Source organism: Oncorhynchus mykiss, unplaced genomic scaffold (genome assembly GCF_057628025.1).
Source record: "Oncorhynchus mykiss isolate SJ-2025 unplaced genomic scaffold, ASM5762802v1 scaffold103, whole genome shotgun sequence".
Lineage (NCBI taxonomy): Eukaryota > Metazoa > Chordata > Actinopteri > Salmoniformes > Salmonidae > Oncorhynchus > Oncorhynchus mykiss.
In genome coordinates this window covers 2,546,213-2,572,622 of record NW_028322102.1, presented here as the reverse complement: position 1 = coordinate 2,572,622, position 26,410 = coordinate 2,546,213, and the positions used below count along the sequence as shown (strand labels likewise).

Below are 26,410 nucleotides of genomic sequence, written 5' to 3'. Positions count from 1 at the left end.
CCTACTCTACTACCGCATATCTACAACACAAAACCCTTGTGTAAGTGTGTGCCCTCAAGCCCCTACCCTACTACCGCATATCTACAACACAAAACCCTTGTGTAAGTGTGTGTACAGTGGGGGTGTTCTTTAATGGAAGCCTCTCAACATAATCCAGGTAGAATCAGGAATTCCCCAGGGCAGCTGTCTAGGCCCCTTACCTTTTTCAATCTTTACTAATGACATGCCACTGGCTTTGAGTAATGACTCAACACTATACACTTCAGCCACTACAGCGACTGAAATGACTGAAATGAAAAGCTGTCTTGTCGTAATGAGTCTGTCCTCCCTCCATCCCCGTGCAGGTGTCCCAGCAGGCGGCTAAGTGTATCCCTGCCATGGTGTGTGGTGAGCTGACGGAACAGATCCGCAGGGAGATCGCTGCCTCTCTGCACCAACGTAAAGGAGACTTCAACTGTTACTTCCTCTCTGACCTGGTGACCTTCACACTGCCCGCAGGTGACCGACCTTCCCTGTCCTTACTGTACATCTTGCTGTTTGTCCTCAGTGTCCCTCAGGGATGATGAATTGATGGGTAACAAGCTAAATGTCCGAGGGAGATTTGTTCATCGTGATTAAAATTAGCAAAATGACTGAAATGTTTCATCCAATTTCAAGTTGTTCTGTATATAAAATACATTTAGGAAGTATGTTTAAGTGTATGAATTAACAATGTAGGTTATCCTTGTAGTACAGTAGCTAGTCTTAGTGAGGGTGAGAGAGACTGCATCCATCCTTGTAGAACAGTAGCTAGTCTTGGTGAGGGAGAGACTGTATCCAGTCTTGTAGAACAGTAGCTAGTCTTGGTGAGGGAGAGACTGTATCCAGTCTTGTAGAACAGTATCTAGTCTTAGTGAGGGAGAGAGAGACTGTATCCAGTCTTGTAGTACAGTAGCTAGTCTTAGTGAGGGAGAGAGAGACTGTATCCAGTCTTGTAGAACAGTAGCTAGTCTTAGTGAGGGAGAGAGAGACTGTATCCAGTCTTTTCCCGCCTGCATAATATCGTCATTGAGATTTCAGAGATGTGCACTTAACTGTACACACAGAACAGGCTAGTATTTCTGTGCAGGCAGAGCTTGGCTTCAGGCCATTACAGTGAGAGGTCTCTCTCTCTCTCTCGCTCTCTCTCGCTCTCTCTCGCTCTCTCTCTCTCTGTCTCTCTCTCTCTCTCGGTCTCTCTCTCTCTCTCTCTCTCTCTCTCTCTCTCTCTCTCTCTCTCTGTGTCTCTCTCTCTCTCTCTCTGTGTCTCTCTCTCTCTCTCTCTCTCTCTCTCTCTCTCTGTCTCCCCCCCCCCTCCCCCCCCAGTGTATTCACTATTGAGCCAGAGAATGGTCACCAGTGTTCTCTTCTGTGTATGCCGTTAGCCGTGCAGCTACTGTGCCTTCAGAATGTATTCACACCCCCTTGATTTATTACACCTGTTGTTGTTACAGCCTGAATTCAGAATGGATTCACACCCCTTTGCTATAACACTCCAAATCGAGCTCGGGTTCTTCCAATTTCCTTTCGTCGTTCTTGACGTCACTGCACCTTTATTTGGAGTCCACCTGTGGCCAATTTTAAATGGTTTGGACATGATTTAGGAAGAAACACACCTGTCTATATAGGGTCCCACAGGTGACAGCGCATGTTCGTGTAGAACCTATACCGGGAAGTCCAAGGAACTCTCCGTAGATCCCCGAGATATGTGACGAGGCCTATATCTGGGGAAGGGTATAAAACAATTACTAGAGTCTTGAAAGTTTCCATCATTGGGAAATGGAAAACATATTGAACTACCCACACTCTGCCTAGAGCTGTCTGACCAAACTGAGCTACCGGGCAAGAACAGCATGTTTACTGTTCAGTCACCAATTGGCAAAATGTAGATAATTTTATGAAGGTTTTTTACAAGCATCTTTTCTCAGTGTTGTTTTCTGTGTTCACTATGACCGTTTTGATTTGTGGGGGGGTGTGGGGGGGAGGGGGGGGGGTGTTAGGCAGTCAATATAGGTAAATGTGAACAGGGGGAATTTTGTAATCTAGCTGATAATAATATTAGCTTTTTTTTAATTTTTAAGTCACCTAATTCCACTCCCTCTCTCTCTCTCTCTCTCGCTCTCTCTCTCTCTCTCTCTCTCTCTCTCTCTCTCTCTCTCTCTCTCTCTCTCTCTCTCTCTCTCTCTCCCGCTCTCTCTCTCGTTGTGTGTTTCTGCAGACATCGAAGACCTGCCCACTGCAGTCCAGGAGAAGCTGTTTGACGAGGTGTTAGATCGAGATGTACAGAAAGGTAAAACGATCTCAGAGGATTCTTGATATCTCTGGATATTTTCTCAATACCTCCCATCCACCCCATGTCAGGGATGCGAACTGCATGTTGAATATTTACCATTAGAATCAAGTGTGTGTGTGTGCGTGTGTGTGTGTGTCTGTCAGTGTGTGTGTGTGTGTGTGTGTGTGTGTGTGTCTGTGTGTCTGTGTGTGTGTGTGTGTGTGTGTGTGTGGTTTGATCCTTTTGCGTCCGTCTCAGATGACCAGTTGTAAAGTGATGAAAGAGAGAAGCTCCTTTAAGAGCACACGCTGTTCCATGACAGTCAACTCTGTGCCAAATATACACTGAGTGTACAGAACATTAGGAACACCTTCCCAATATTGAGTTGCGCCCCTCAGAACAGCCTCAATTCATTGGGTCACGGACTCGACACAAAGTATTGAAAGCGTTCCACAGGGCTGCTGGAGGATGTTGACTCTAATGCGTCCCACTGTTGTGTCACGTTGGCTGGATGTCCTCACGTTGGCTGGATGTCCTCATGTTGGCTGGATGTCCTCACGTTGGCTGGATGTCCTCACGTTGGCTGGATGTCCTCACATTGGCTGGATGTCCTCATGTTGGCTGGATGTCCTCATGTTGGCTGGATGTCCTCACGTTGGCTGGATGTCCTCATGTTGGCTGGATGTCCTCACGTTGGCTGGATGTCCTCATGTTGGCTGGATGTCCTTTGGGTGGTGGACCGTTCTTGATTCACACAGGAAACTGTTGAGTGTGGAAAAACCCAGCAGCGTTGCAGTTCTTGACACAAACCGGTGCCCCTGGACCCTACTACCATACCCTGTTCAAAGGCACTTAAATCTTTAGTCTTGCTCATTCACCCTCTGAAGGACTCACATACACAATCCATGCCTCAATTGTCTCCAGTCTTATAAATCCTTCTTTAACCTGTCTCTGACCAGGTGGATCCAGGTGAAAGCTATGATCCCTTATTGATGTCACTTGTTAAATCCACTTCAATTCAATTTAAATCCACTCCTTCATCTACACTGATTGAAGTGGATTTAACAAGTGACATCAATAAGGGATCATAGCGTTCACCTGGATTCACCTGGTCAGTCTGTTATTGAAAGAGCAGGTGTTCCTAAAGTTTTGTGCACTCAGTGTATGTTAGGGGTGAATTTTGTGGGTGGTAATTCTGCGTCAGTCAGTCTTTCAGATGAGCAGGTAGAAAAGCGAAGAGTCCTCCTTTTAGGAGCCCAATCTGCTCCTCTCCTCAGCTAGCTATTTACCTCTCCTCAGCTAGCTAGTTATCTCACCGCCCTCTCCTCAGCTAGCTAGTTACCTCACCGCCCTCTCCTCAGCTAGCTAGTTACCTCACCGCCCTCTCCTCAGCTAGCTAGTTACCTCACCGTCCTCTCCTCTCCTCAGCTAGCTAGTTACCTCACCGCCCTCTCCCCAGCTAGCTAGTTACCTCACCGCCCTCTCACCAGCTAGCTAGTTACCTCACCACTCCCTCCTCTCACCAGCTAGCTAGTTACCTCACCGCCCTCTCCTCTCCTCAGCTAGCTAGTTACCTCACCGCCCTCTCCCCAGCTAGCTAGTTACCTCACCGCCCTCTCACCAGCTAGCTAGTTACCTCACCACTCCCTCCTCTCCCCAGCTAGCTAGTTACCTCACCGCCCTCTCCTCTCCTCAGCTAGCTAGTTACCTCACCGCCCTCTCCCCAGCTAGCTAGTTACCTCACCGCCCTCTCACCAGCTAGCTAGTTACCTCACCACTCCCTCCTCTCACCAGCTAGCTAGTTACCTCACCGCCCTCTCCTCTCCTCAGCTAGCTAGTTACCTCACCTCCCTCTCCTCTCACCAGCTAGCTAGTTACCTCACCGCCCTCTCCTCTCCTCAGCTAGCTAGTTACCTCACCGCCCTCTCCCCAGCTAGCTAGTTACCTCACCGCCCTCTCACCAGCTAGCTAGTTACCTCACCACTCCCTCCTCTCACCAGCTAGCTAGTTACCTCACCGCCCTCTCCTCTCCTCAGCTAGCTAGTTACCTCACCTCCCTCTCCTCTCACCAGCTAGCTAGTTACCTCACCGCCCTCTCACCAGCTAGCTAGTTACCTCACCACTCCCTCCTCTCACCAGCTAGCTAGTTACCTCACCGCCCTCTCCTCTCCTCAGCTAGCTAGTTACCTCACCGCCCTCTCCCCAGCTAGCTAGTTACCTCACCGCCCTCTCACCAGCTAGCTAGTTACCTCACCACTCCCTCCTCTCCCCAGCTAGCTAGTTACCTCACCGCCCTCTCCTCTCCTCAGCTAGCTAGTTACCTCACCGCCCTCTCCCCAGCTAGCTAGTTACCTCACCGCCCTCTCACCAGCTAGCTAGTTACCTCACCACTCCCTCCTCTCACCAGCTAGCTAGTTACCTCACCGCCCTCTCCTCTCCTCAGCTAGCTAGTTACCTCACCTCCCTCTCCTCTCACCAGCTAGCTAGTTACCTCACCGCCCTCTCCTCTCCTCAGCTAGCTAGTTACCTCACCGCCCTCTCCCCAGCTAGCTAGTTACCTCACCGCCCTCTCACCAGCTAGCTAGTTACCTCACCACTCCCTCCTCTCACCAGCTAGCTAGTTACCTCACCGCCCTCTCCTCTCCTCAGCTAGCTAGTTACCTCACCTCCCTCTCCTCTCACCAGCTAGCTAGTTACCTCACCGCCCTCTCCTCAGCTAGCTAGTTACCTCACCTCCCTCTCCTCTCAGCAGCTAGCTAGTTACCTCACCGCCCTCTCCTCTCCCCAGCTAGCTAGTTACCTCACCGCCCTCTCCTCTCCCCAGCTAGCTAGTTACCTCACCTCCCTCTCCTCTCCCCAGCTAGCTAGTTACCATCAGGGTTAACTACACAGACGTTTCAGCTCTACATCCTTATTGAGTGTTCACTTACTCCAATGATTCTCCCAGGTGTGTCTAGGTCTCGGAGGTGTCTTGTGACCTATTTCAGCTAGTAGTGTAATTGGGTTACATGGGAGAAATAGGATGCTCCAGTTGGTTGTTGCAGGGCCAAGGGGAGACGAGGGAAGAATTACGTAATTGAGTTGCTGTGTCCTCTCTCTCTAAATGGCTAACAATGTATGTGTCCTCTCTGTGTCTGTGTGTGTCCTTTCTCTCTCTCTCTTTGTGTGTGTGTGTGTGTGTGTCTGTGTGTGTCTTTTCTCTCTCTCTCTTTGTGTGTGTGTGTGTGTGTGTGTGTCTGTGTGTGTCTTTTCTCTCTCTCCCTTTGTGAGTGTGTGTGTGTGTGTCTGTGTGTGTCTTTTCTCTCTCTCTCTTTGTGTGTGTGTGTGTGTCCTTTCTCTCTGTCTGTGTGTGTGTGTGTGTGTGTGTGTGTGTGTGTGTGTGTGTGTGTGTGTGTGTGTGTGTGTGTGTGTGTGTGTGTGTGTGTGTGTGTGTGTGTGTGTGTGTGTGTGTGTGTGTGTGTGTGTGTGTGTGTGTCTCTACAGAGCTAGAGGAGGAGTCTCCCATCATCAACTGGTCCTTGGAGCTGGGTACCAGGCTGGACAGCAGACTGTATGCCCTGTGGAACCGTACACAGGGAGACTGCCTGTTAGACTCAGTACTGCAGGCTACCTGGGGGATATATGACAAGGACTCAGTCCTCCGCAAGACCCTCCATGACAGCCTGCATGACTGCTCTCACTGGTAAGAAACACACACACACACACACACAAACACACACACACACACACACACACACACACACACACACACACTGTCCCCTGCAAAGATTTACAGGACAGACTGCACGACTGCGCTCCCTGTTGAGAATCACACACACTGTGGCCAGCTCTGGCCCCCCCTATCCACACACTGTGGCTGGGCTCTGGCCCCCTATCCACACACTGTGGCCGGCTCTGGCCCCCCCCATCCACACACTGTGGCTGGGCTCTGGCCCCCCCTATCCACACACTGTGGCTGGGCTCTGGCCCCGTCTCCACACACTGTGGCTGGGCTCTGGCCCCATATCCACACACTGGCTGGGCTCTGGCCCCCTATCCACACACTGTGGCTGGGCTCTGGCCCCCGTCTCCACACACTGTGGCCAATACAATATACCTTTATTGTTCATATGTTACAGTGACCCCCCCCCCCCCCTCAATATTTCGATTCGAAGTTCCAAACATACGGCTCGCTACATGTCTACTACAGAGAGACAGGGAGCAGGAGAACATGAGTTCTGATCAGTCAGGGAAGTTAAAGAGCTGAAAGCACGTTGGCTCACTATTCTAAACGAAGATGGAAAACAAGCTACAGATGGAAACATGTCTGGAATTTAGCTGGTTCTTTGGGTTGTATTGGATCCCTGGTAGGCTGTTACATTGGGTTGTATTGGATCCCTGGTAGGCTGTTACATTGGGTTGTATTGGATCCCTGGTAGGCTGTTACATCTGTAGGAGATGAGATGATGGCTACTGCTGTATTGGATCCCTGGTAGGCTGTTACATTGGGTTGTATTGGATCCCTGGTAGGCTGTTACATTGGGTTGTATTGGATCCCTGGTAGGTTGTTACATTGGGTTGTATTGGATCCCTGGTAGGCAGTTACATCTGTAGGAGATGAGATGATGGCTACTGCTGTATCGCTGGTTCTTTGGGTTGTATTGGATCCCTGGTAGGCTGTTACATCCGTAGGAGATGAGATGATGGCTACTGCTGTATCGCTGTGGTTCTTTGGGTTGTATTGGATCCCTGGCAGGCAAAGCTAATGAGATGTTTGTTCTGTGTTCCAGGTTCTACACACGGTGGGAGTCGTGGTATTGAGGTGTTTGTTCTGTGTTCCAGGTTCTACACACGGTGGAAGGAGTGGGAGTCGTGGTATTGAGGTGTTTGTTCTGTGTTCCAGGTTCTACACACGGTGGAAGGAGTGGGAGTCGTGGTATTGAGATGTTTGTTCTGTGTTCCAGGTTCTACACACGGTGGGAGTCGTGGTATTGAGATGTTTGTTCTGTGTTCCAGGTTCTACACACGGTGGAAGGAGTGGGAGTCGTGGTATTGAGATGTTTGTTCTGTGTTCCAGGTTCTACACACGGTGGGAGTCGTGGTATTGAGATGTTTGTTCTGTGTTCCAGGTTCTACACACGGTGGAAGGAGTGGGAGTCGTGGTATTGAGATGTTTGTTCTGTGTTCCAGGTTCTACACATGGTGGAAGGAGTGGGAGTCGTGGTATTGAGGTGTTTGTTCTGTGTTCCAGGTTCTACACACGGTGGAAGGAGTGGTATTGAGGTGTTTGTTCTGTGTTCCAGGTTCTACACACGGTGGAAGGAGTGGTATTGAGGTGTTTGTTCTGTGTTCCAGGTTCTACACACGGTGGGAGTCGTGGTATTGAGATGTTTGTTCTGTGTTCCAGGTTCTACACACGGTGGAAGGAGTGGGAGTCGTGGTATTGAGATGTTTGTTCTGTGTTCCAGGTTCTACACACGGTGGAAGGAGTGGGAGTCGTGGTATTGAGATGTTTGTTCTGTGTTCCAGGTTCTACACATGGTGGAAGGAGTGGGAGTCGTGGTATTGAGATGTTTGTTCTGTGTTCCAGGTTCTACACACGGTGGAAGGAGTGGGAGTCGTGGTATTGAGATGTTTGTTCTGTGTTCCAGGTTCTACACACGGTGGAAGGAGTGGGAGTCGTGGTATTGAGATGTTTGTTCTGTGTTCCAGGTTCTACACATGGTGGAAGGAGTGGGAGTCGTGGTATTGAGATGTTTGTTCTGTGTTCCAGGTTCTACACACGGTGGAAGGAGTGGGAGTCGTGGTATTGAGATGTTTGTTCTGTGTTCCAGGTTCTACACACGGTGGAAGGAGTGGGAGTCGTGGTATTGAGGTGTTTGTTCTGTGTTCCAGGTTCTACACACGGTGGGAGTCGTGGTATTGAGGTGTTTGTTCTGTGTTCCAGGTTCTACACACGGTGGAAGGAGTGGGAGTCGTGGTATTGAGATGTTTGTTCTGTGTTCCAGGTTCTACACACGGTGGGAGTCGTGGTATTGAGATGTTTGTTCTGTGTTCCAGGTTCTACACACGGTGGAAGGAGTGGGAGTCGTGGTATTGAGATGTTTGTTCTGTGTTCCAGGTTCTACACATGGTGGAAGGAGTGGGAGTCGTGGTATTGAGGTGTTTGTTCTGTGTTCCAGGTTCTACACACGGTGGAAGGAGTGGTATTGAGGTGTTTGTTCTGTGTTCCAGGTTCTACACACGGTGGAAGGAGTGGTATTGAGGTGTTTGTTCTGTGTTCCAGGTTCTACACACGGTGGGAGTCGTGGTATTGAGATGTTTGTTCTGTGTTCCAGGTTCTACACATGGTGGAAGGAGTGGGAGTCGTGGTATTGAGATGTTTGTTCTGTGTTCCAGGTTCTACACACGGTGGAAGGAGTGGGAGTCGTGGTATTGAGATGTTTGTTCTGTGTTCCAGGTTCTACACACGGTGGAAGGAGTGGGAGTCGTGGTATTGAGATGTTTGTTCTGTGTTCCAGGTTCTACACATGGTGGAAGGAGTGGGAGTCGTGGTATTGAGATGTTTGTTCTGTGTTCCAGGTTCTACACACGGTGGAAGGAGTGGGAGTCGTGGTATTGAGATGTTTGTTCTGTGTTCCAGGTTCTACACACGGTGGGAGTCGTGGTATTGAGATGTTTGTTCTGTGTTCCAGGTTCTACACACGGTGGAAGGAGTGGGAGTCGTGGTATTGAGGTGTTTGTTCTGTGTTCCAGGTTCTACACACGGTGGAAGGAGTGGGAGTCGTGGTATTGAGATGTTTGTTCTGTGTTCCAGGTTCTACACACGGTGGGAGTCGTGGTATTGAGATGTTTGGTCTGTGTTCCAGGTTCTACACACGGTGGAAGGAGTGGGAGTCGTGGTATTGAGATGTTTGTTCTGTGTTCCAGGTTCTACACACGGTGGGAGTCGTGGTATTGAGATGTTTGGTCTGTGTTCCAGGTTCTACACACGGTGGAAGGAGTGGGAGTCGTGGTATTCTCAGAGCTTTGGTCTCCACTTCTCCCTCCGAGAAGAACAGTGGCAGGAGGACTGGGCCTTCATACTCTCTCTGGCCAGCCAGGTAACTAACTAACTAACAACTAACTAACTAACACACACACAGACAGACAGACAGACAGACAGACAGACACAGACTGACTCATAGACAGACAGACAGACAGACTCACACACACACACACTCACACACACTCACACTCACACACACTCACACTCACACACACACACACACACACACACACACACACACAGACCAGCCTTTCTATCCCCTGTGTTATAAAATGCAATATTATTATTGGAGGTACTTGGTTTATCTGATCAGAGTTATACAATATGCAGCTGTCACTATCATGACCAAATCACGTGAAAGCACCTCAAATGGATTGAAATGCTAATGGCAGTCCAGTGACTTGAATGGGATTTGTGCCACCAATGCTAAAAACATTAGCATGTGTGAAAAGTGCCATGGAAACTAAAGCGCAGCACGGATTGCTGTCGTACCTTGTCCATGGACTGCTGACAGGATGAGGAAACCAGTGTAATTTGGGTAGACTATCCCTTTAAGCCTTCCATTGTGAGGAGACTGTAGTACTGTAGTACATTGAATATCTCCTAATCGCCAATCTCATGCCTGTCTGCCTGTTTGCCTGTCTGTCTCTGCCTGCCTGTCTGTCTGCCTGCCTGTCTACCTGTCTGCCTGCCTGTCTGCCTGTTTTCCTGTCTGTTTTTCTGTCTACCTGTCTACCTGTCTGTCTGTCTGTCTGTCTGTCTGTCTGTCTGTCTGTCTGTCTGCCTGCCTGTCTGTCTGTTTGTCTGCCTGCCTGTCTGTCTGCCTGCCTGTTTTCCTGTCTGGCTGTCTTCCCCACAGCCTGGTGCCAGCCTGGAACAGACTCACATCTTTGTTCTAGCACACATTCTTCGTCGACCAATCATCGTGTACGGAGTGAAGTATTACAAGAGTTTCCGTGGAGAGACGTTAGGCTACACTCGTTTCCAAGGTGAGTGGAGAGACGTTAGGCTACACTCGTTTCCAAGGTGAGTGGAGAAAACGTTAGGCTACACTCGTTTCCAAGGTGAGTGGAGAGACGTTAGGCTACACTCGTTTCCAAGGTGAGTGGAGAAAACGTTAGGCTACACTCGTTTCCAAGGTGAGTGGAGACACGTTAGGCTACACTCGTTTCCAAGGTGAGTGGAGAGACGTTAGGCTACACTCGTTTCCAAGGTGAGTGGAGAAAACGTTAGGCTACACTCGTTTCCAAGGTGAGTGGAGAGACGTTAGGCTACACTCGTTTCCAAGGTGAGTGGAGAGACGTTAGGCTACGCTCGTTTCCAAGGTGAGTGGAGAAAACGTTAGGCTACACTCGTTTCCAAGGTGAGTGGAGAAACGTTAGGCTACACTCGTTTCCAAGGTGAGTGGAGAAAACGTTAGGCTACACTCGTTTCCAAGGTGAGTGGAGAGACGTTAGGCTACACTCGTTTCCAAGGTGAGTGTATAAACGTTAGGCTACACTCGTTTCCAAGGTGAGTGGAGAGACGTTAGGCTACACTCGTTTCCAAGGTGAGTGGAGAGACGTTAGGCTACACTCGTTTCCAAGGTGAGTGGAGAGACGTTAGGCTACGCTCGTTTCCAAGGTGAGTGTATAAACGTTAGGCTACACTCGTTTCCAAGGTGAGTGTATAAACGTTAGGCTACACTCGTTTCCAAGGTGAGTGGAGAGACGTTAGGCTACGCTCGTTTCCAAGGTGAGTGTATAAACGTTAGGCTACACTCGTTTCCAAGGTGAGTGGAGAGACGTTAGGCTACACTCGTTTCCAAGGTGAGTGTATAAACGTTAGGCTACACTCGTTTCCAAGGTGAGTGGAGAAACGTTAGGCTACACTCGTTTCCAAGGTGAGTGGAGAGACGTTAGGCTACACTCGTTTCCAAGGTGAGTGGAGAAAACGTTAGGCTACACTCGTTTCCAAGGTGAGTGGAGAGACGTTAGGCTACACTCGTTTCCAAGGTGAGTGGAGAGACGTTAGGCTACACTCGTTTCCAAGGTGAGTGGAGAAAACGTTAGGCTACACTCGTTTCCAAGGTGAGTGGAACGGCAGAATTATTATCTCGGGAGTCTATTGTGATAATAGGCAGGTTTAACGAGGACCCAAACACTTTAGTCTTCCAAACATAATGGGCAGCTGCGTAACGGGTTCTAGCTATAACTCACATCTATATAAGTAGACCAGTCAGTCTGACCCCAGACCTGTAGAGAGAGAGATAGAGACTAATGGGCAGCTAGGTAACGGTTCTAGCTATAACTCACATCTATATAAGTAGACCAGTCAGTCTGACCCCAGACCTGTAGAGAGAGAGATAGAGACTAATGGGCAGCTAGGTAACGGTTCTAGCTATAACTCACATCTATGTAAGTAGACCAGTCAGTCTGACCCCAGACCTGTAGAGAGAGAGATAGAGACTAATGGGCAGCTAGGTAACGGTTCTAGCTATAACTCACATCTATATAAGTAGACCAGTCAGTCTGACCCCAGACCTGTAGAGAGAGAGAGAGAGACTAATGGGCAGCTGCGTAACGGGTTCCATCTATAACTCACATCTATATAAGTAGACCAGTCAGTCTGACCCCAGACCTGTAGAGATAGAGCGATAGAGACACACACTTCATGTCATTATCGAGTGGGTGGCAGGATTTTAACAACCTGGACCCTGCATGTGAAATAGTGTGTTGTTATTAGACCAGAGGAAGCTGTAGATAGAGACTGTGTGTTATTAGACCAGAGGAAGCTGTAGTTAGAGACTGTGTGTTATTAGACCAGAGGAAGCTGTAGATAGAGACTGTGTGTTATTAGACCAGAGGAAGCTGTAGATAGAGACTGTGTGTTATTAGACCAGAGGAAGCTGTAGATAGAGACTGTGTGTTATTAGACCAGAGGAAGCTGTAGATAGAGACTGTGTGTTATTAGACCAGAGGAAGCTGTAGATAGAGACTGTGTGTTATTAGACCAGAGGAAGCTGTAGATAGAGACTGTGTGTTATCAGACCAGAGGAGGCTGTAGATAGAGACTGTGTGTTATTAGACCAGAGGAAGCTGTAGATAGAGACTGTGTGTTATTAGACCAGAGGAAGCTGTAGATAGAGACTGTGTGTTATTAGACCAGAGGAAGCTGTAGATAGAGACTGTGTGTTGTTATTAGACCAGAAGAAGCTGTAGATAGAGACTGTGTGTTGTTATCAGACCAGAGGAAGCTGTAGATAGAGACTGTGTGTTATCAGACCGGAGGAAGCTGTAGATAGAGACTGTGTGTTATTAGACCGGAGGAAGCTGTAGATAGAGACTGTGTGTGTTGTTATTAGACCAGAGGAAGCTGTAGATAGAGACTGTGTGTTATTAGACCAGAGGAAGCTGTAGATAGAGACTGTGTGTTATTAGACCGGAGGAAGCTGTAGATAGAGACTGTGTGTTATTAGACCAGAGGAAGCTGTAGATAGAGACTGTGTGTTATTAGACCAGAGGAAGCTGTAGATAGAGACTGTGTGTTATTAGACCAGAGGAAGCTGTAGATAGAGACTGTGTGTTGTTATTAGACCAGAAGAAGCTGTAGATAGAGACTGTGTGTTGTTATCAGACCAGAGGAAGCTGTAGATAGAGACTGTGTGTTATTAGACCAGAGGAAGCTGTAGATAGAGACTGTGTGTTATTAGACCGGAGGAAGCTGTAGATAGAGACTGTGTGTTATTAGACCAGAGGAAGCTGTAGATAGAGACTCTGTTATCAGACCAGAGGAAGCTGTAGATAGAGACTGTGTGTTATTAGACCAGAGGAAGCTGTAGATAGAGACTGTGTGTTATTAGACCAGAGGAAGCTATAGATAGAGACTGTGTGTTATCAGACCGGAGGAAGCTGTAGATAGAGACTGTGTGTTATTAGACCAGAGGAAGCTGTAGATAGAGACTGTGTGTTATTAGACCAGAGGAAGCTATAGATAGAGACTGTGTGTTATCAGACCGGAGGAAGCTGTAGATAGAGACTGTGTGTTATTAGACCGGAGGAAGCTGTAGATAGAGACTGTGTGTTATTAGACCAGAGGAAGCTGTAGATAGAGACTGTGTGTTATTAGACCGGAGGAAGCTGTAGATAGAGACTGTGTGTTATTAGACCAGAGGAAGCTGTAGATAGAGACTGTGTGTTATCAGACCGGAGGAAGCTGTAGATAGAGACTGTGTGTTATTAGACCGGAGGAAGCTGTAGATAGAGACTGTGTGTGTTGTTATTAGACCAGAGGAAGCTGTAGATAGAGACTGTGTATTGTTATTAGACCAGAGGAAGCTGTAGATAGAGACTGTGTGTGTTGTTATTAGACCAGAGGAAGCTGTAGATAGAGACTGTGTGTGTTGTTATTAGACCAGAGGAAGCTGTAGATAGAGACATTGTGTTATTAGACCAGAGGAAGCTGTAGATAGAGACTGTGTGTTATTAGACCAGAGGAAGCTGTAGATAGAGACTGTGTGTGTTGTTATCAGACCAGAGGAAGCTGTAGATAGAGACTGTGTGTTATTAGACCAGAGGAAGCTGTAGATAGAGACTGTGTGTGTTGTTATCAGACCAGAGGAAGCTGTAGATAGAGACTGTGTTGTTATTAGACCAGAGGAAGCTGTAGATAGAGACTGTGTGTTGTTATCAGACCAGAGGAAGCTGTAGATAGAGACTGTGTGTTATTAGACCAGAGGAAGCTGTAGATAGAGACTGTGTGTGTTGTTATCAGACCAGAGGAAGCTGTAGATAGAGACTGTGTGTTATTAGACCAGAGGAAGCTGTAGATAGAGACTGTGTGTGTTGTTATCAGACCAGAGGAAGCTGTAGATAGAGACTGTGTTGTTATTAGACCAGAGGAAGCTGTATCATGAGGTGTGTGTGTGTCTCTGTCTCTGTCTAAACTGAGCCTACATATGAAACCTTATAGGAACAACATATTAGCCCATAGCAGAGTTGTATGTGCGTTGTGGGCGCGAGGGGCCCAGGAGTGGGGTTGCCATGCATGGTTGCTGGGTAACATTAAAACAACATAGCTCTCCATGTAAATCCTTTCCTTTCATGTTCAAAATAGACTACAGTTAATAGAAAGGCCCTAGCAACCAATGCAGGCAACACTAGATCATGAAAGGACCACTCAAGGACCTCGTTGGGGGAATAAGTGTTTTCATTTGTTATTATTTTTGGATCTAATAAAATCTTAATAAAATCTAATTTTATATGTAGACTTCACCGTGGAAAGCTTACTTATGAGTTCTCTCCCAACATTGCAGTTAAAAAGTAAGAAAACCCACATACATTAATAACTGTCTCTTTACTATCAGTTATACCCACATACATTAATAACTGTCTCTTTACTGTCAGTTATACCCACATACATTAATAACTGTCACTTTACTGTCAGTTATACCCACATACATTAATAACTGTCTCTTTACTATCAGTTATACCCACATATATAACTGTCACTTTACTGTCAGTTATACTCACATACATTAATAACTGTCTCTTTACTATCAGTTATACCCACATACATTAATAACTGTCTCTTTACTATCAGTTATACCCACATACATTAATAACTGTCTCTTTACTGTCAGTTATACCCACATACATTAATAACTGTCTCTTTACTATCAGTTATACCCACATACATTAATAACTGTCTCTTTACTATCAGTTATACCCACATACATTAATAACTGTCTCTTTACTGTCAGTTATACCCACATACATTAATAACTGTCTCTTTACTATCAGTTATACCCACATTTATAACTGTCACTTTACTGTCAGTTTCCTTCCATTCTGCATCATTCCATTCCATAGTTAGTTCCCCATGGTGTTGGTGAGAGTCTCAGCTGTCCACAGAGGGGTTATACTAGTGTGTAGCCCAAACCGATCGGACGTTACAGACGGAAGAGGCTGTACCGACTTCAGATGAGTCTAGTGGGCGTCACAACGGAGAACGCCATGGTGTTGGTGACTTGGGGTACTGGGGTACGAGGTAGTAGTGAGTCGGCGTACTGGGGTACGAGGTAGTAGTGAGTCGGGGTACTGGGGTACAAGGTAGTAGTGCGTCGGTGTACTGGGGTACGAGGTAGTAGTGAGTCAGGGTACTGGGCTACGACGTAGTAGTGAGTCGGGGTACTGGGGTACGAGGTAGCAGTGAGTCGGGGTACTGGGGTACGAGGTAGTAGTGAGTCGGCGTACTGGGGTACGAAGTAGTAGTGAGTCGGCGTACTGGGGTACGAGGTAGTAGTGAGTCGGGGTACTGGGGTACGAGGTAGTAGTGAGTCGGGGTACTGGGGTACGAGGTAGTAGTGAGTCGGCGTACTGGGGTACGAGGTAGTAGTGAGTCGGGGTACTGGGGTACGAGGTAGTAGTGAGTCGGGGTACTGGGATACGAGGTAGTAGTGAGTTGGCGTACTGGGGTACGAGGTAGCAGTGAGTCGGCGTACTGGGGTACGAGGTAGCAGTGAGTCGGCGTACTGGGGTACGAGGTAGCAGTGAGTCGGCGTACTGGGGTACGAGGTAGTAGTGAGTCGGCGTACTGGGGTACGAGGTAGCAGTGAGTCGGTGTACTGGGGTACGAGGTAGCAGTGAGTCGGCGTACTGGGGTACGAGGTAGCAGTGAGTCGGCGTACTGGGGTACGAGGTAGCAGTGAGTCGGCGTACTGGGGTACGAGGTAGCAGTGAGTCGGCGTAGTGGGGTACAAGGTAGTTGGGAGATTGATTGAGGTAATATGTACGTGTAGGTTTGGTTAGGTGATATATTTTTAGTACGATGTACATAGTTGGAGAGAAAGGCATAAAGTCCGGGTAGCCATTTGATTAACTGATAGAGACACTGACCTGTCTCTCTACCTGTACAAGTGTGTACCTGTCTGACACTGACCTGTCTCTCTACCTGTACAGGTGTGTACCTGCCCCTGTTGTGGGAGCAGAGCTTCTGTTGGAAGAGTCCCATCGCCCTGGGTTACACACGCGGACACTTCTCTGCCCTGGTCGCCATGGAGAACGACGGCTACGACAATCGCGGCGCGGGCGCCAACCTCAACACTGACGATGACGTCACCGTAACCTTCCTGCCGCTGGTGGACAGCGAGAGAAAACTGCTGCACGTACATTTCCTGTCTGCACAAGAGGTAACATTAATTCTTATCACATTAACATGAACTCTTAGCCTACATTTTCCATGCCCCCCCAGAGTAAATCTAATTACATAAATATTAAAATCCATCTGTTTAAACTTTTTGGGGGGGCGTCTCAACCCGCCGATATCGCCCTTCCGCGTCTACAGTGAAAAGTGGGAGAGCTAGAGCACCGTTTGTCAGACCAGGAGACATCCTGAAAATCTGTCTTCTCACGAAGAACATCTGTAGCGTCTGAACGGGTTGGCCTAGATATGTATTAAGATCACTCTCACCAACACCATGGCGTTCTCCGTTGGGACGCCCACTAGACTCGTCTGAAGTCGGTACAGCCTCTTCCGTCTGTAACGTCCGACCGGTTTGGGCTACACACTAGTATAACCCCTCTGTGGACAGCTGAGACTCTCACCAACACCATGGGGAACTAACTATGTAATGGAATGATGCAGAATGGAAGGAAACTGACAGTAAAGTGACAGTTATAAATGTGGGTATAACTGACAGATATTAATGTATGTGGGTATAACTGACAGTAAAGTGACAGTTATTAATGTATGTGGGTATAACTGACAGTTATTAATATATGTGGGTATAACTGACAGTTATTAATGTATGTGGGTATAACTGACAGTAAAGTGACAGTTATTAATGTATGTGGGTATAACTGACAGTAAAGAGACAGTTATTAATGTATGTGGGTATAACTGACAGTTATTAATGTATGTGGGTATAACTGACAGTTATTAATGTATGTGGGTATAACTGACAGTTATTAATGTATGTGGGTATAACTGACAGTAAAGTGACAGTTATTAATATATGTGGGTATAACTGACAGTTATTAATGTATGTGGGTATAACTGACAGTAAAGAGACAGTTATTAATGTATGTGGGTATAACTGACAGTAAAGTGACAGTTATTAATGTATGTGGGTATAACTGACAGTAAAGTGACAGTTATTAATGTATGTGGGTATAACTGACAGTAAAGTGACAGTTATTAATGTATGTGGGTATAACTGACAGTAAAGAGACAGTTATTAATGTATGTGGGTATAACTGACAGTTATTAATGTATGTGGGTATAACTGACAGTTATTAATGTATGTGGGTATAACTGACAGTAAAGTGACAGTTATTAATGTATGTGGGTATAACTGACAGTAAAGTGACAGTTATTAATGTATGTGGGTATAACTGACAGTAAAGAGACAGTTATTAATGTATGTGGGTATAACTGAGTTATTAATGTATGTGGGTATAACTGATAGTAAAGAGACAGTTATTAATGTATGTGGGTATAACGGACAGTTATTAATGTATGTGGGTATAACTGACAGTAAAGTGACAGTTATTAATGTATGTGGGTATAACTGACAGATATTAATGTATGTGGGCATAACTGACAGATATTAATGTATGTGGGTATAACTGACAGTAAAGTGACAGTTATTAATGTATGTGGGTATAACTGACAGTTATTAATGTATGTGGGCATAACTGACAGATATTAATGTATGTGGGTATAACTGACAGTAAAGTGACAGTTATTAATGTATGTGGGTATAACTGACAGATATTAATGTATGTGGGTATAACTGACAGTAAAGTGACAGTTATTAATGTATGTGGGTATAACTGACAGTAAAGAGACAGTTATTAATATATGTGGGTATAAATGACAGATATTAATGTATGTGGGTATAACTGACAGTAAAGTGACAGTTATTAATGTATGTGGGTATAACTGACAGTAAAGAGAGTTATTAATGTATGTGGGTATAACTGACAGTAAAGAGACAGTTATTAATGTATGTGGGTATAACTGACAGTAAAGAGACAGTTATTAATGTATGTGGGTATAACTGACAGTAAAGTGACAGTTATTGATGTATGTGGGTATAACTGACAGTAAAGTGACAGTTATTAATGTATGTGGGTATAACTGACAGTAAAGTGACAGTTATTAATGTATGTGGGTATAACTGACAGTTATTAATGTATGTGGGTATAACTGACAGTAAAGAGACAGTTATTAATGTATGTGGGTATAACTGACAGTTATTAATGTATGTGGGTATAACTGACAGTAAAGTGACAGTTATTAATGTATGTGGGTATAACTGACAGATATTAATGTATGTGGGTATAACTGACAGTAAAGTGACAGTTATTAATGTATGTGGGTATAACTGACAGTTATTAATGTATGTGGGTATAACTGACAGTTATTAATGTATGTGGGTATAACTGACAGTAAAGTGACAGTTATTAATGTATGTGGGTATAACTGACAGTTATTAATGTATGTGGGTATAACTGACAGTAAAGAGACAGTTATTAATGTATGTGGGTATAACTGACAGTTATTAATGTATGTGGGTATAACTGACAGTAAAGTGACAGTTATTAATGTATGTGGGTATAACTGACAGATATTAATGTATGTGGGTATAACTGACAGTAAAGTGACAGTTATTAATGTATGTGGGTATAACTGACAGATATTAATGTATGTGGGTATAACTGACAGTAAAGTGACAGTTATTAATGTATGTGGGTATAACTGACAGTTATTAATGTATGTGGGTATAACTGACAGTAAAGAGACAGTTATTAATGTATGTGGGTATAACTGACAGTAAAGTGACAGTTATTGATGTATGTGGGTATAACTGACAGTAAAGTGACAGTTATTAATGTATGTGGGTATAACTGACAGTAAAGTGACAGTTATTAATGTATGTGGGTATAACTGACAGTTATTAATGTATGTGGGTATAACTGACAGTAAAGAGACAGTTATTAATGTATGTGGGTATAACTGACAGTTATTAATGTATGTGGGTATAACTGACAGTAAAGTGACAGTTATTAATGTATATGGGTATAACTGACAGATATTAATGTATGTGGGTATAACTGACAGTAAAGTGACAGTTATTAATGTATGTGGGTATAACTGACAGTAAAGTGACAGTTATTAATGTATGTGGGTATAACTGACAGTTATTAATGTATGTGGGTATAACTGACAGTAAAGTGACAGTTATTAATGTATGTGGGTATAACTGACAGTAAAGAGACAGTTATTAATGTATGTGGGTATAACTGACAGTAAAGTGACAGTTATTAATGTATGTGGGTATAACTGATAGTAAAGAGACAGTTATTAATGTATGTGGGTATAACTGACAGTTATTAATGTATGTGGGTATAACTGACAGTAAAGTGACAGTTATTAATGTATGTGGGTATAACTGACAGTAAAGTGACAGTTATTAATGTATGTGGGTATAACTGACAGTAAAGTGACAGTTATTAATGTATGTGGGTATAACTGACAGTAAAGTGACAGTTATTAATGTATGTGGGTATAACTGACAGTAAAGTGACAGTTATTAATGTATGTGGGTATAACTGACAGTAAAGAGACAGTTATTAATGTATGTGGGTATTACTGACGGTGGCTACCGATAGTGGATCATATTTAACACGATATAAATTATTAAAAAATGAGTTACAGTGAAGTCCGGACATATAATGAGAACATTCTAGAAATCACAAATCAACTCGGTAGGTTTGGTGCTGTACTGTCATTTGGGCATGGCTCCAGAAGCCTACAGCTTGGCTCTCCACATTTCATTCCTGCAAGGTTATAAAGGCATTTCATAAACGTCCCTGTGGAAAAGGTGATGTGCTTCAGTTCGCTGCCATGTGGCTGGTTTCTTATTGGTCTCCAGCGATCACAAGGTAAAAATCCACTAAATGTATTAAACATTAGGAACACCTGATCTTTCCATGACACAGACTAACCAGGTGGATCCAGGTGAAAGCTATGATCCCTTATTGATGTCACTTGTTGAATCCACTTCAATCAGTGTAGATGAAGGGGAGGAGACGGGGTTAAAGAAGGATTGTTAGACCTTGAGACGTGGATTGTGTATGTGTGACATTCAGAGGGTTTATGGGCAAGACAAAGATTGTAATTCTTTCCAATGTGTGTCTCTCTCTCTCTCTCTCTCTCTCTCTCTCTCTCTCTCTCTCTGTCTGTCTAGATGGGTAACGAGGAGCAGCAGGAGAAGTTGTTGAGGGAGTGGCTGGACTGCTGTGTAACGGAGGGAGGCATGTTGGCCGCAATGCAGAAGTCGTCCCGGCGACGCAACCACCCACTGGTCACACAAATGGTGGAGAACTGGCTGGATGGATACCGACAGATCTGTCCCTGCGCCTCTCTCTCCGACGGGGAGGAGGAGGAGGAGGAGGAGGAAGATGAGTGAAGGAGGGAAGGACACAGTGACACAGACACAGGAGAGGGTGACCAAGAGGAGGATGTGGCGTCACTGGATGGGACTCGAGACCACTAGCATCCTTCGTACGGTACCATACGCCTCCTCACCTCAAGAGAGAGAGGATCCACGGTCTTCTGCGCTGCCGTCTGAGGCTGTATCCCAAAGCACATAGGGTTCTGGTCAAAAAAGTAGTGCGCACTATATAGGAGAATAGGTTGACATTTGGAACGCGGGCGGAGCGATCAATGGTCTTTCACTCTGCCGTCTCAGAAGCACTGAAGAGAGGAGACCTGCTCTGGTTCTGAAAGAACTCTTGGAACACATTCTAGAATCTCCTCAACAAACCATGGCAACAACAATGGGTGCGTTCGTAAATTCACTCTGGAGTGCGTTGTCAGTTCGTAAATTCACTCTGGAGTGCGTTGTCAGTTCGTAAATTCACTCTGGAGTGCGTTGTCAGTTCGGAAATTCACTCTGGAGTGTGTTGTCAGTTCGTAAATTCACTCTGGAGTGCGTTGTCAGTTCGTAAATAAAGCTTGCTAGCTACTTCCAGACACATAATGAGAGAACACCTCACTCACTGACCATTTTACTCCCCCAAGCAGAGCTGGTTAGGCTGTTTGCATGTTATCCAGAGCGTTGGTGACTGTAACTGTGCTGCTGGCAACAATTGAATTACGTTTTTCTTTTTACAGAGGTTTACTGACACCGGTCATATTCAACGGGTGTGTTGCGCGTTTATAAATGAATCAGTTATTCTCTCACACGGACGACATTCTGTTCTGAAATGGGAGTAGACAGCCAGAGGGACTTTACGAACGCACCCAAGGACAAACAACTACCACCAAGTAGCCACCCATATTATTTCAAATAAAGAACTATAGTTTGTGAAATGTTAATCGTCTTTTAAAATATTTAGTTTGAGTTTGAGTTCTCCCCATTTCCCCCAGTGTAATTATTTATCCATCATTGTTAATAATGCACGAGTTGTATAAATGATGTACTAGGAAACAAAGTAACTTACCAGCATCAAAGTGGAAGACAGGAATCCTCATTGACTATCACTACTACGGACATCTACCTACGAAACCACATTACTTACTATTTTGTTATTGAGAATACTTGCCTGTTTTCAATCCACCGGAGAGAAGTAAGCGCTATATTTAGGAAGCCGTAGTTATATTTAAAGAAACTTAAAAGGACGACGCACTCATGAAATTAAACTGTTCTATTTAGAAGATTGTAAATGCGAACAGAATTTAGCTTAAAGCTAAAGCAGAGCTATTAAAGAGACTTCTCATCCCACAAATGTGTCTACAAGGTTAACCGGGAAGAGCATCAGTTTTTTTCTGGATCGTTTATCCCTTCTGCAAAAAAATCCTTTAAAAAAGTTGGATGGTTAAAACTGTGTTTAGGAGAGCGAGGGAGAGAGAGGGGCACAGGGAGAGCGGGGGAGAGAGAGAGAGGCACAGGGAGAGAGGGAGAGAGGGGCACAGGGAGAGTGAGAGAGAGAGGGGGGCACAGGGAGAGAGCGAGAGAGGCACAGGGATAGAGAGAGAGGGGCACAGGGAGAGCGAGAGAGAGGGGCACAGGGAGAGCGAGAGAGAGGGGCACAGGGAGAGAGAGAGGGGGGCACATGGAGAGCGAAAGAGAGGGGCACAGGGAGAGCGAGCGAGAGAGAGAGAGAGAGAGAGAGAGGGGCACAGGGAGAGCGAGAGAGAGAGAGAGGGGCACAGGGAGAGCGAGAGAGGGGCACAAGGAGAGCGAGAGAGAGAGAGGGGCACAGGGAGAGCGAGAGAGAGAGGGGCTCAGGGAGAGCGAGAGAGAGAGGGGCTCAGGGAGAGCGAGAGAGAGAGAGAGGGGCACAGGGAGAGCGAGAGAAGTTGGATGGTAAAACTATTTATTTTTTAACGAGAGAGAGGCAGCGAGAGGGCTGGGGGGGCAGAGAGAGGGCGGGGGGCCAGAGAGAGGGCGTGGGGGGGCAGAGAGAGGGCGAGGGGGGGGGCAGAGAGAGGGCAGTTTTATACTTTATTCTGCTCTTGGTTTTTCCTGTGTTTTTGTTTGATTATTTCCATCATTCTGTGAGGAGAAAACCTGTTGGGTGCCATTTGTTAGTGTGATGTATTAAGTCATTGATGTTCCAGCGGAGGATCGATATCATGGTGGGAGAAGAGATGGGCCTTAAATAACTCAGCTGATTTTCTAACAGGAGTCCATTAAAAGGGACAGTTCACCCAAATTACAAAATCACACAATTGATTTGCTTTACCCTGTAAGCAGTCTAATGGAAAACGGTATGACGGCAATCCATGATTTGGTTTTAATTTCCTGACACTGTTTTAGCATTTTTTTGGCACAAATCCCATTCACGTTGTTAGCATTTTTTTGGCACAAATCCCATTCACGTTGTTAGCATTTTTTTGGCACAAATCCCATTCACGTTGTTAGCATTTTTTTGGCACAAATCCCGTTCACGTTATTAGCATTTTTTTGGCACAAATCCCATTCACGTTATTAGCATTTTTTTGGCACAAATCCCATTCACGTTATTAGCATTTTCCGGCATCGTGTCCAAATCATCTGGAAAGTATCTCAAATGGATTGTGAAGCTCAACAAAGTCACTTTACAGCAAAGATGTTCTATTATATTGACAAGATAATTGAGTGGGACCATTCTAGCCAATGAGAGGGCAGATATGCGTGTAAACAACAGGCACAACTCTCATATAAAGTTTTTTTTTTTTTTCACAGTTGCCACGGCGTCCATCCATAACAGTGCATTTGTAACATACCTCACATGCTGACTAGACCGATGCAGATGCGCGTTGGCAGTTTGGAAATAGAGCCAAGTAGCCAAACAGACGCTCGTTGATGTGCGCGAGTGGTTTAGATGACGTGCTGCAAGTCCCGCCACTCCCATCTACTCATTGTTTTTTTAGGAGCATATACCCATGATTGAAAGATGAACTGAAGTCCACACTCCAGTCCAGTTGGTGGTGGTAATGCACCTTAAAGTTGGTTACCAACCGCCATATAAAGTCCACAGAAGAAGAAGATAATGAACACTATAAACCAACTCGGTTTCCCCTTTTATCTGTGGATTAATTGTCCGAGTAGAGAACGCACGATGTAGCGTGACTCAAAATGGGTCAAAATTCTAGAAAGATCCAGGGGGGAAAAAAAAGGTGCTTGTGCATTTCAGGTAAAATAACAACCCAATGTTTATATCCCAGGACAAATTAGCTAGCAACAGTGAGCTAGCTAGTCAAATGTACATTACTGTGTTAGTTGGTTCAGAGTTTGTTTTGGTATTTCAACCTACGAGTCCAGATTTGCGTCTGGTGTGGATGTACCAAATCAACAAGCGGGCGGATGGTTCACGCCCTAGTCTGCATATAAACCTCACGTAGCAAATTAGCAGTTCACTTTTCTTTTAGTTTTACAATTCCGACACTTATTGAGAGATTTCGGGGCGAAGTAAAACCCTCTCGTTTTTACCTCTTCTCTTCTGCTAGATGATAGGCACATGCCGTAATGCTAACATCGGTACCATGACTCGAATGAGATGTGTGCCACAAATGCTAAAACGTCAGCATTGGGAAACAGTCAAAGAAACGGAGGAACTTATTGAAGAAAGATCCAGTGTAATATATTATTAAAAATAAAGCGAACTGAATGGAATATGGGGCAAAAAATGCACCAAATTCCTTTTTTAATCTTCAACATAGAAATGCTACCAAAAATAATTTACTGAAACTACAAATGATGTAATTGCCCGTGATTCACCAAACGATATTTTGAAAGAGGAAGTAAAGTACTTTAAGAATATGTTTTCGTTTTAGTTTCCTCCATCTCCACTAATCGAAGTTAATTGTATGGATTTTTTACTATTAATAATGTGAAATTAACATCTGTACAGAAAGACTCATGTGAAGCCAAATTACTGAGGAACTTCTTGATGCAATTAAAGCCTTTCAGTCTGGGAAAACTCCAGGGCTGGATGACATACCAGTGGAGGTATACCAAACTCCAGGGCTGGATGTCATACCAGTGGAAGTATACCAAACTCCAGGCCTGGATGACATACCAGTGGAGGTATACCAAACTCCAGGGCTGGATGACATACCAGTGGAGGTATACCAAACTCCAGGGCTGGATGACATACCAGTGGAGTTATACCAAACTCCAGGGCTGGATGACATACCAGTGGAGGTATACCAAACTCCAGGGCTGGATGACATACCAGTGGAGGTATACCAAACTCCAGGGCTGGATGACATACCAGTGGAAGTATACCAAACTCCAGGCCTGGATGACATACCAGTGGAGGTATACCAAACTCCAGGCCTGGATGACATACCAGTGGAGGTATACCAAACTCCAGGCCTGGATGACATACCAGTGGAGGTATACCAAACTCCAGGCCTGGATGACATACCAGTGGAGGTATACCAAACTCCATGGCTAGATGACATACCAGTGGAGGTATACCAAACTCCAGGGCTGGATGACATACCAGTGGAGGTATACCAAACTCCAGGGCTGGATGACATACCAGTGGAGTTATACCAAACTCCAGGGCTGGATGACATACCAGTGGAGGTATACCAAACTCCAGGGCTGGATGACATACCAGTGGAGGTATACCAAACTCCAGGGCTGGATGACATACCAGTGGAAGTATACCAAACTCCAGGGCTGGATGTCATACCAGTGGAGGTATACCAAACTCCAGGGCTGGATGTCATACCAGTGGAGGTATACCAAACTCCAGGGCTGGATGACATACCAGTGGAAGTATACCAAACTCCAGGGCTGGATGTCATACCAGTAGAGGTATACCAAACTCCAGGGCTGGATGTCATACCAGTGGAGGTATACCAAACTCCAGGGCTGGATGTCATACCAGTGGAGGTATACCAAACTCCAGGGCTGGATGACATACCAGTGGAGGAATACCAAACTCCAGGGCTGGATGACATACCAGTGGAGGTATACCACACTCCAGGGCTGGATGACATACCAGTGGAGGTATACCAAACTCCAGGGCTGGATGTCATACCAGTGGAGGTATACCACACTGTTTTTGATATACTGAGGAGGTCTGTTATTAGCATGTTTTAACCACTCCTATATGATATACTGAGGAGGTCCGTTATTAGCATGTTTTAACCACTCCTATATGATATACTGAGGAGGTCCGTTATTAGCATGTTTTAACCACTCCTATATGATATACTGAGGAGGTCCGTTATTAGCATGTTTTAACCACTCCTATATGATATACTGAGGAGGTCCGTTATTAGCATGTTTTAACCACTCCTATATGATATACTGAGGAGGTCCGTTATTAGCATGTTTTAACCACTCCTATATGAATGGTAGATTATCGGACACAAGGTCCGATTTCATTATTACTGAACCGGGATCCAAGTGGTGTATATATAAAGATCCTTTTATTTATTTATCCGTTATTTTACCAGGTAAGTTGACAGAGAACGCGTTCTCATTTACAGCAACGACCTGGGGAATAGTTACAGGGGAAAGGAGGGGGATGAATGAGTCAATTGTAAACTCTAGTCCGTTTAAAAAAAATTGGAGGACTCTTACACTTCAGTGTTGTGAT

At 45.4% G+C, this 26,410-nt stretch overlaps 1 protein-coding gene across 3 annotated transcripts in view; it reads left to right on the top strand.

Moving 5' to 3' along the window:
* Nucleotides 1-22,093, top strand: part of LOC110506972 (ubiquitin thioesterase ZRANB1) — a 58,057-nt gene extending 35,964 nt beyond the window's left edge. For all 3 annotated transcript variants that reach the window (XM_036972616.2, XM_090228908.1, XM_036972615.2), the window contains exons 4-10: nucleotides 345-498; nucleotides 2,237-2,308; nucleotides 5,774-5,972; nucleotides 9,252-9,372; nucleotides 10,177-10,306; nucleotides 16,256-16,485; nucleotides 20,551-22,093. In XM_036972616.2, the coding sequence (XP_036828511.1) occupies nucleotides 345-498; nucleotides 2,237-2,308; nucleotides 5,774-5,972; nucleotides 9,252-9,372; nucleotides 10,177-10,306; nucleotides 16,256-16,485; nucleotides 20,551-20,772 (1,128 nt within the window). In that variant the 3' untranslated portion in view covers nucleotides 20,773-22,093. The remainder of the gene's footprint in view (nucleotides 1-344; nucleotides 499-2,236; nucleotides 2,309-5,773; nucleotides 5,973-9,251; nucleotides 9,373-10,176; nucleotides 10,307-16,255; nucleotides 16,486-20,550) is intronic.
* Nucleotides 22,094-26,410: the final 4,317 nt, after the last annotated feature.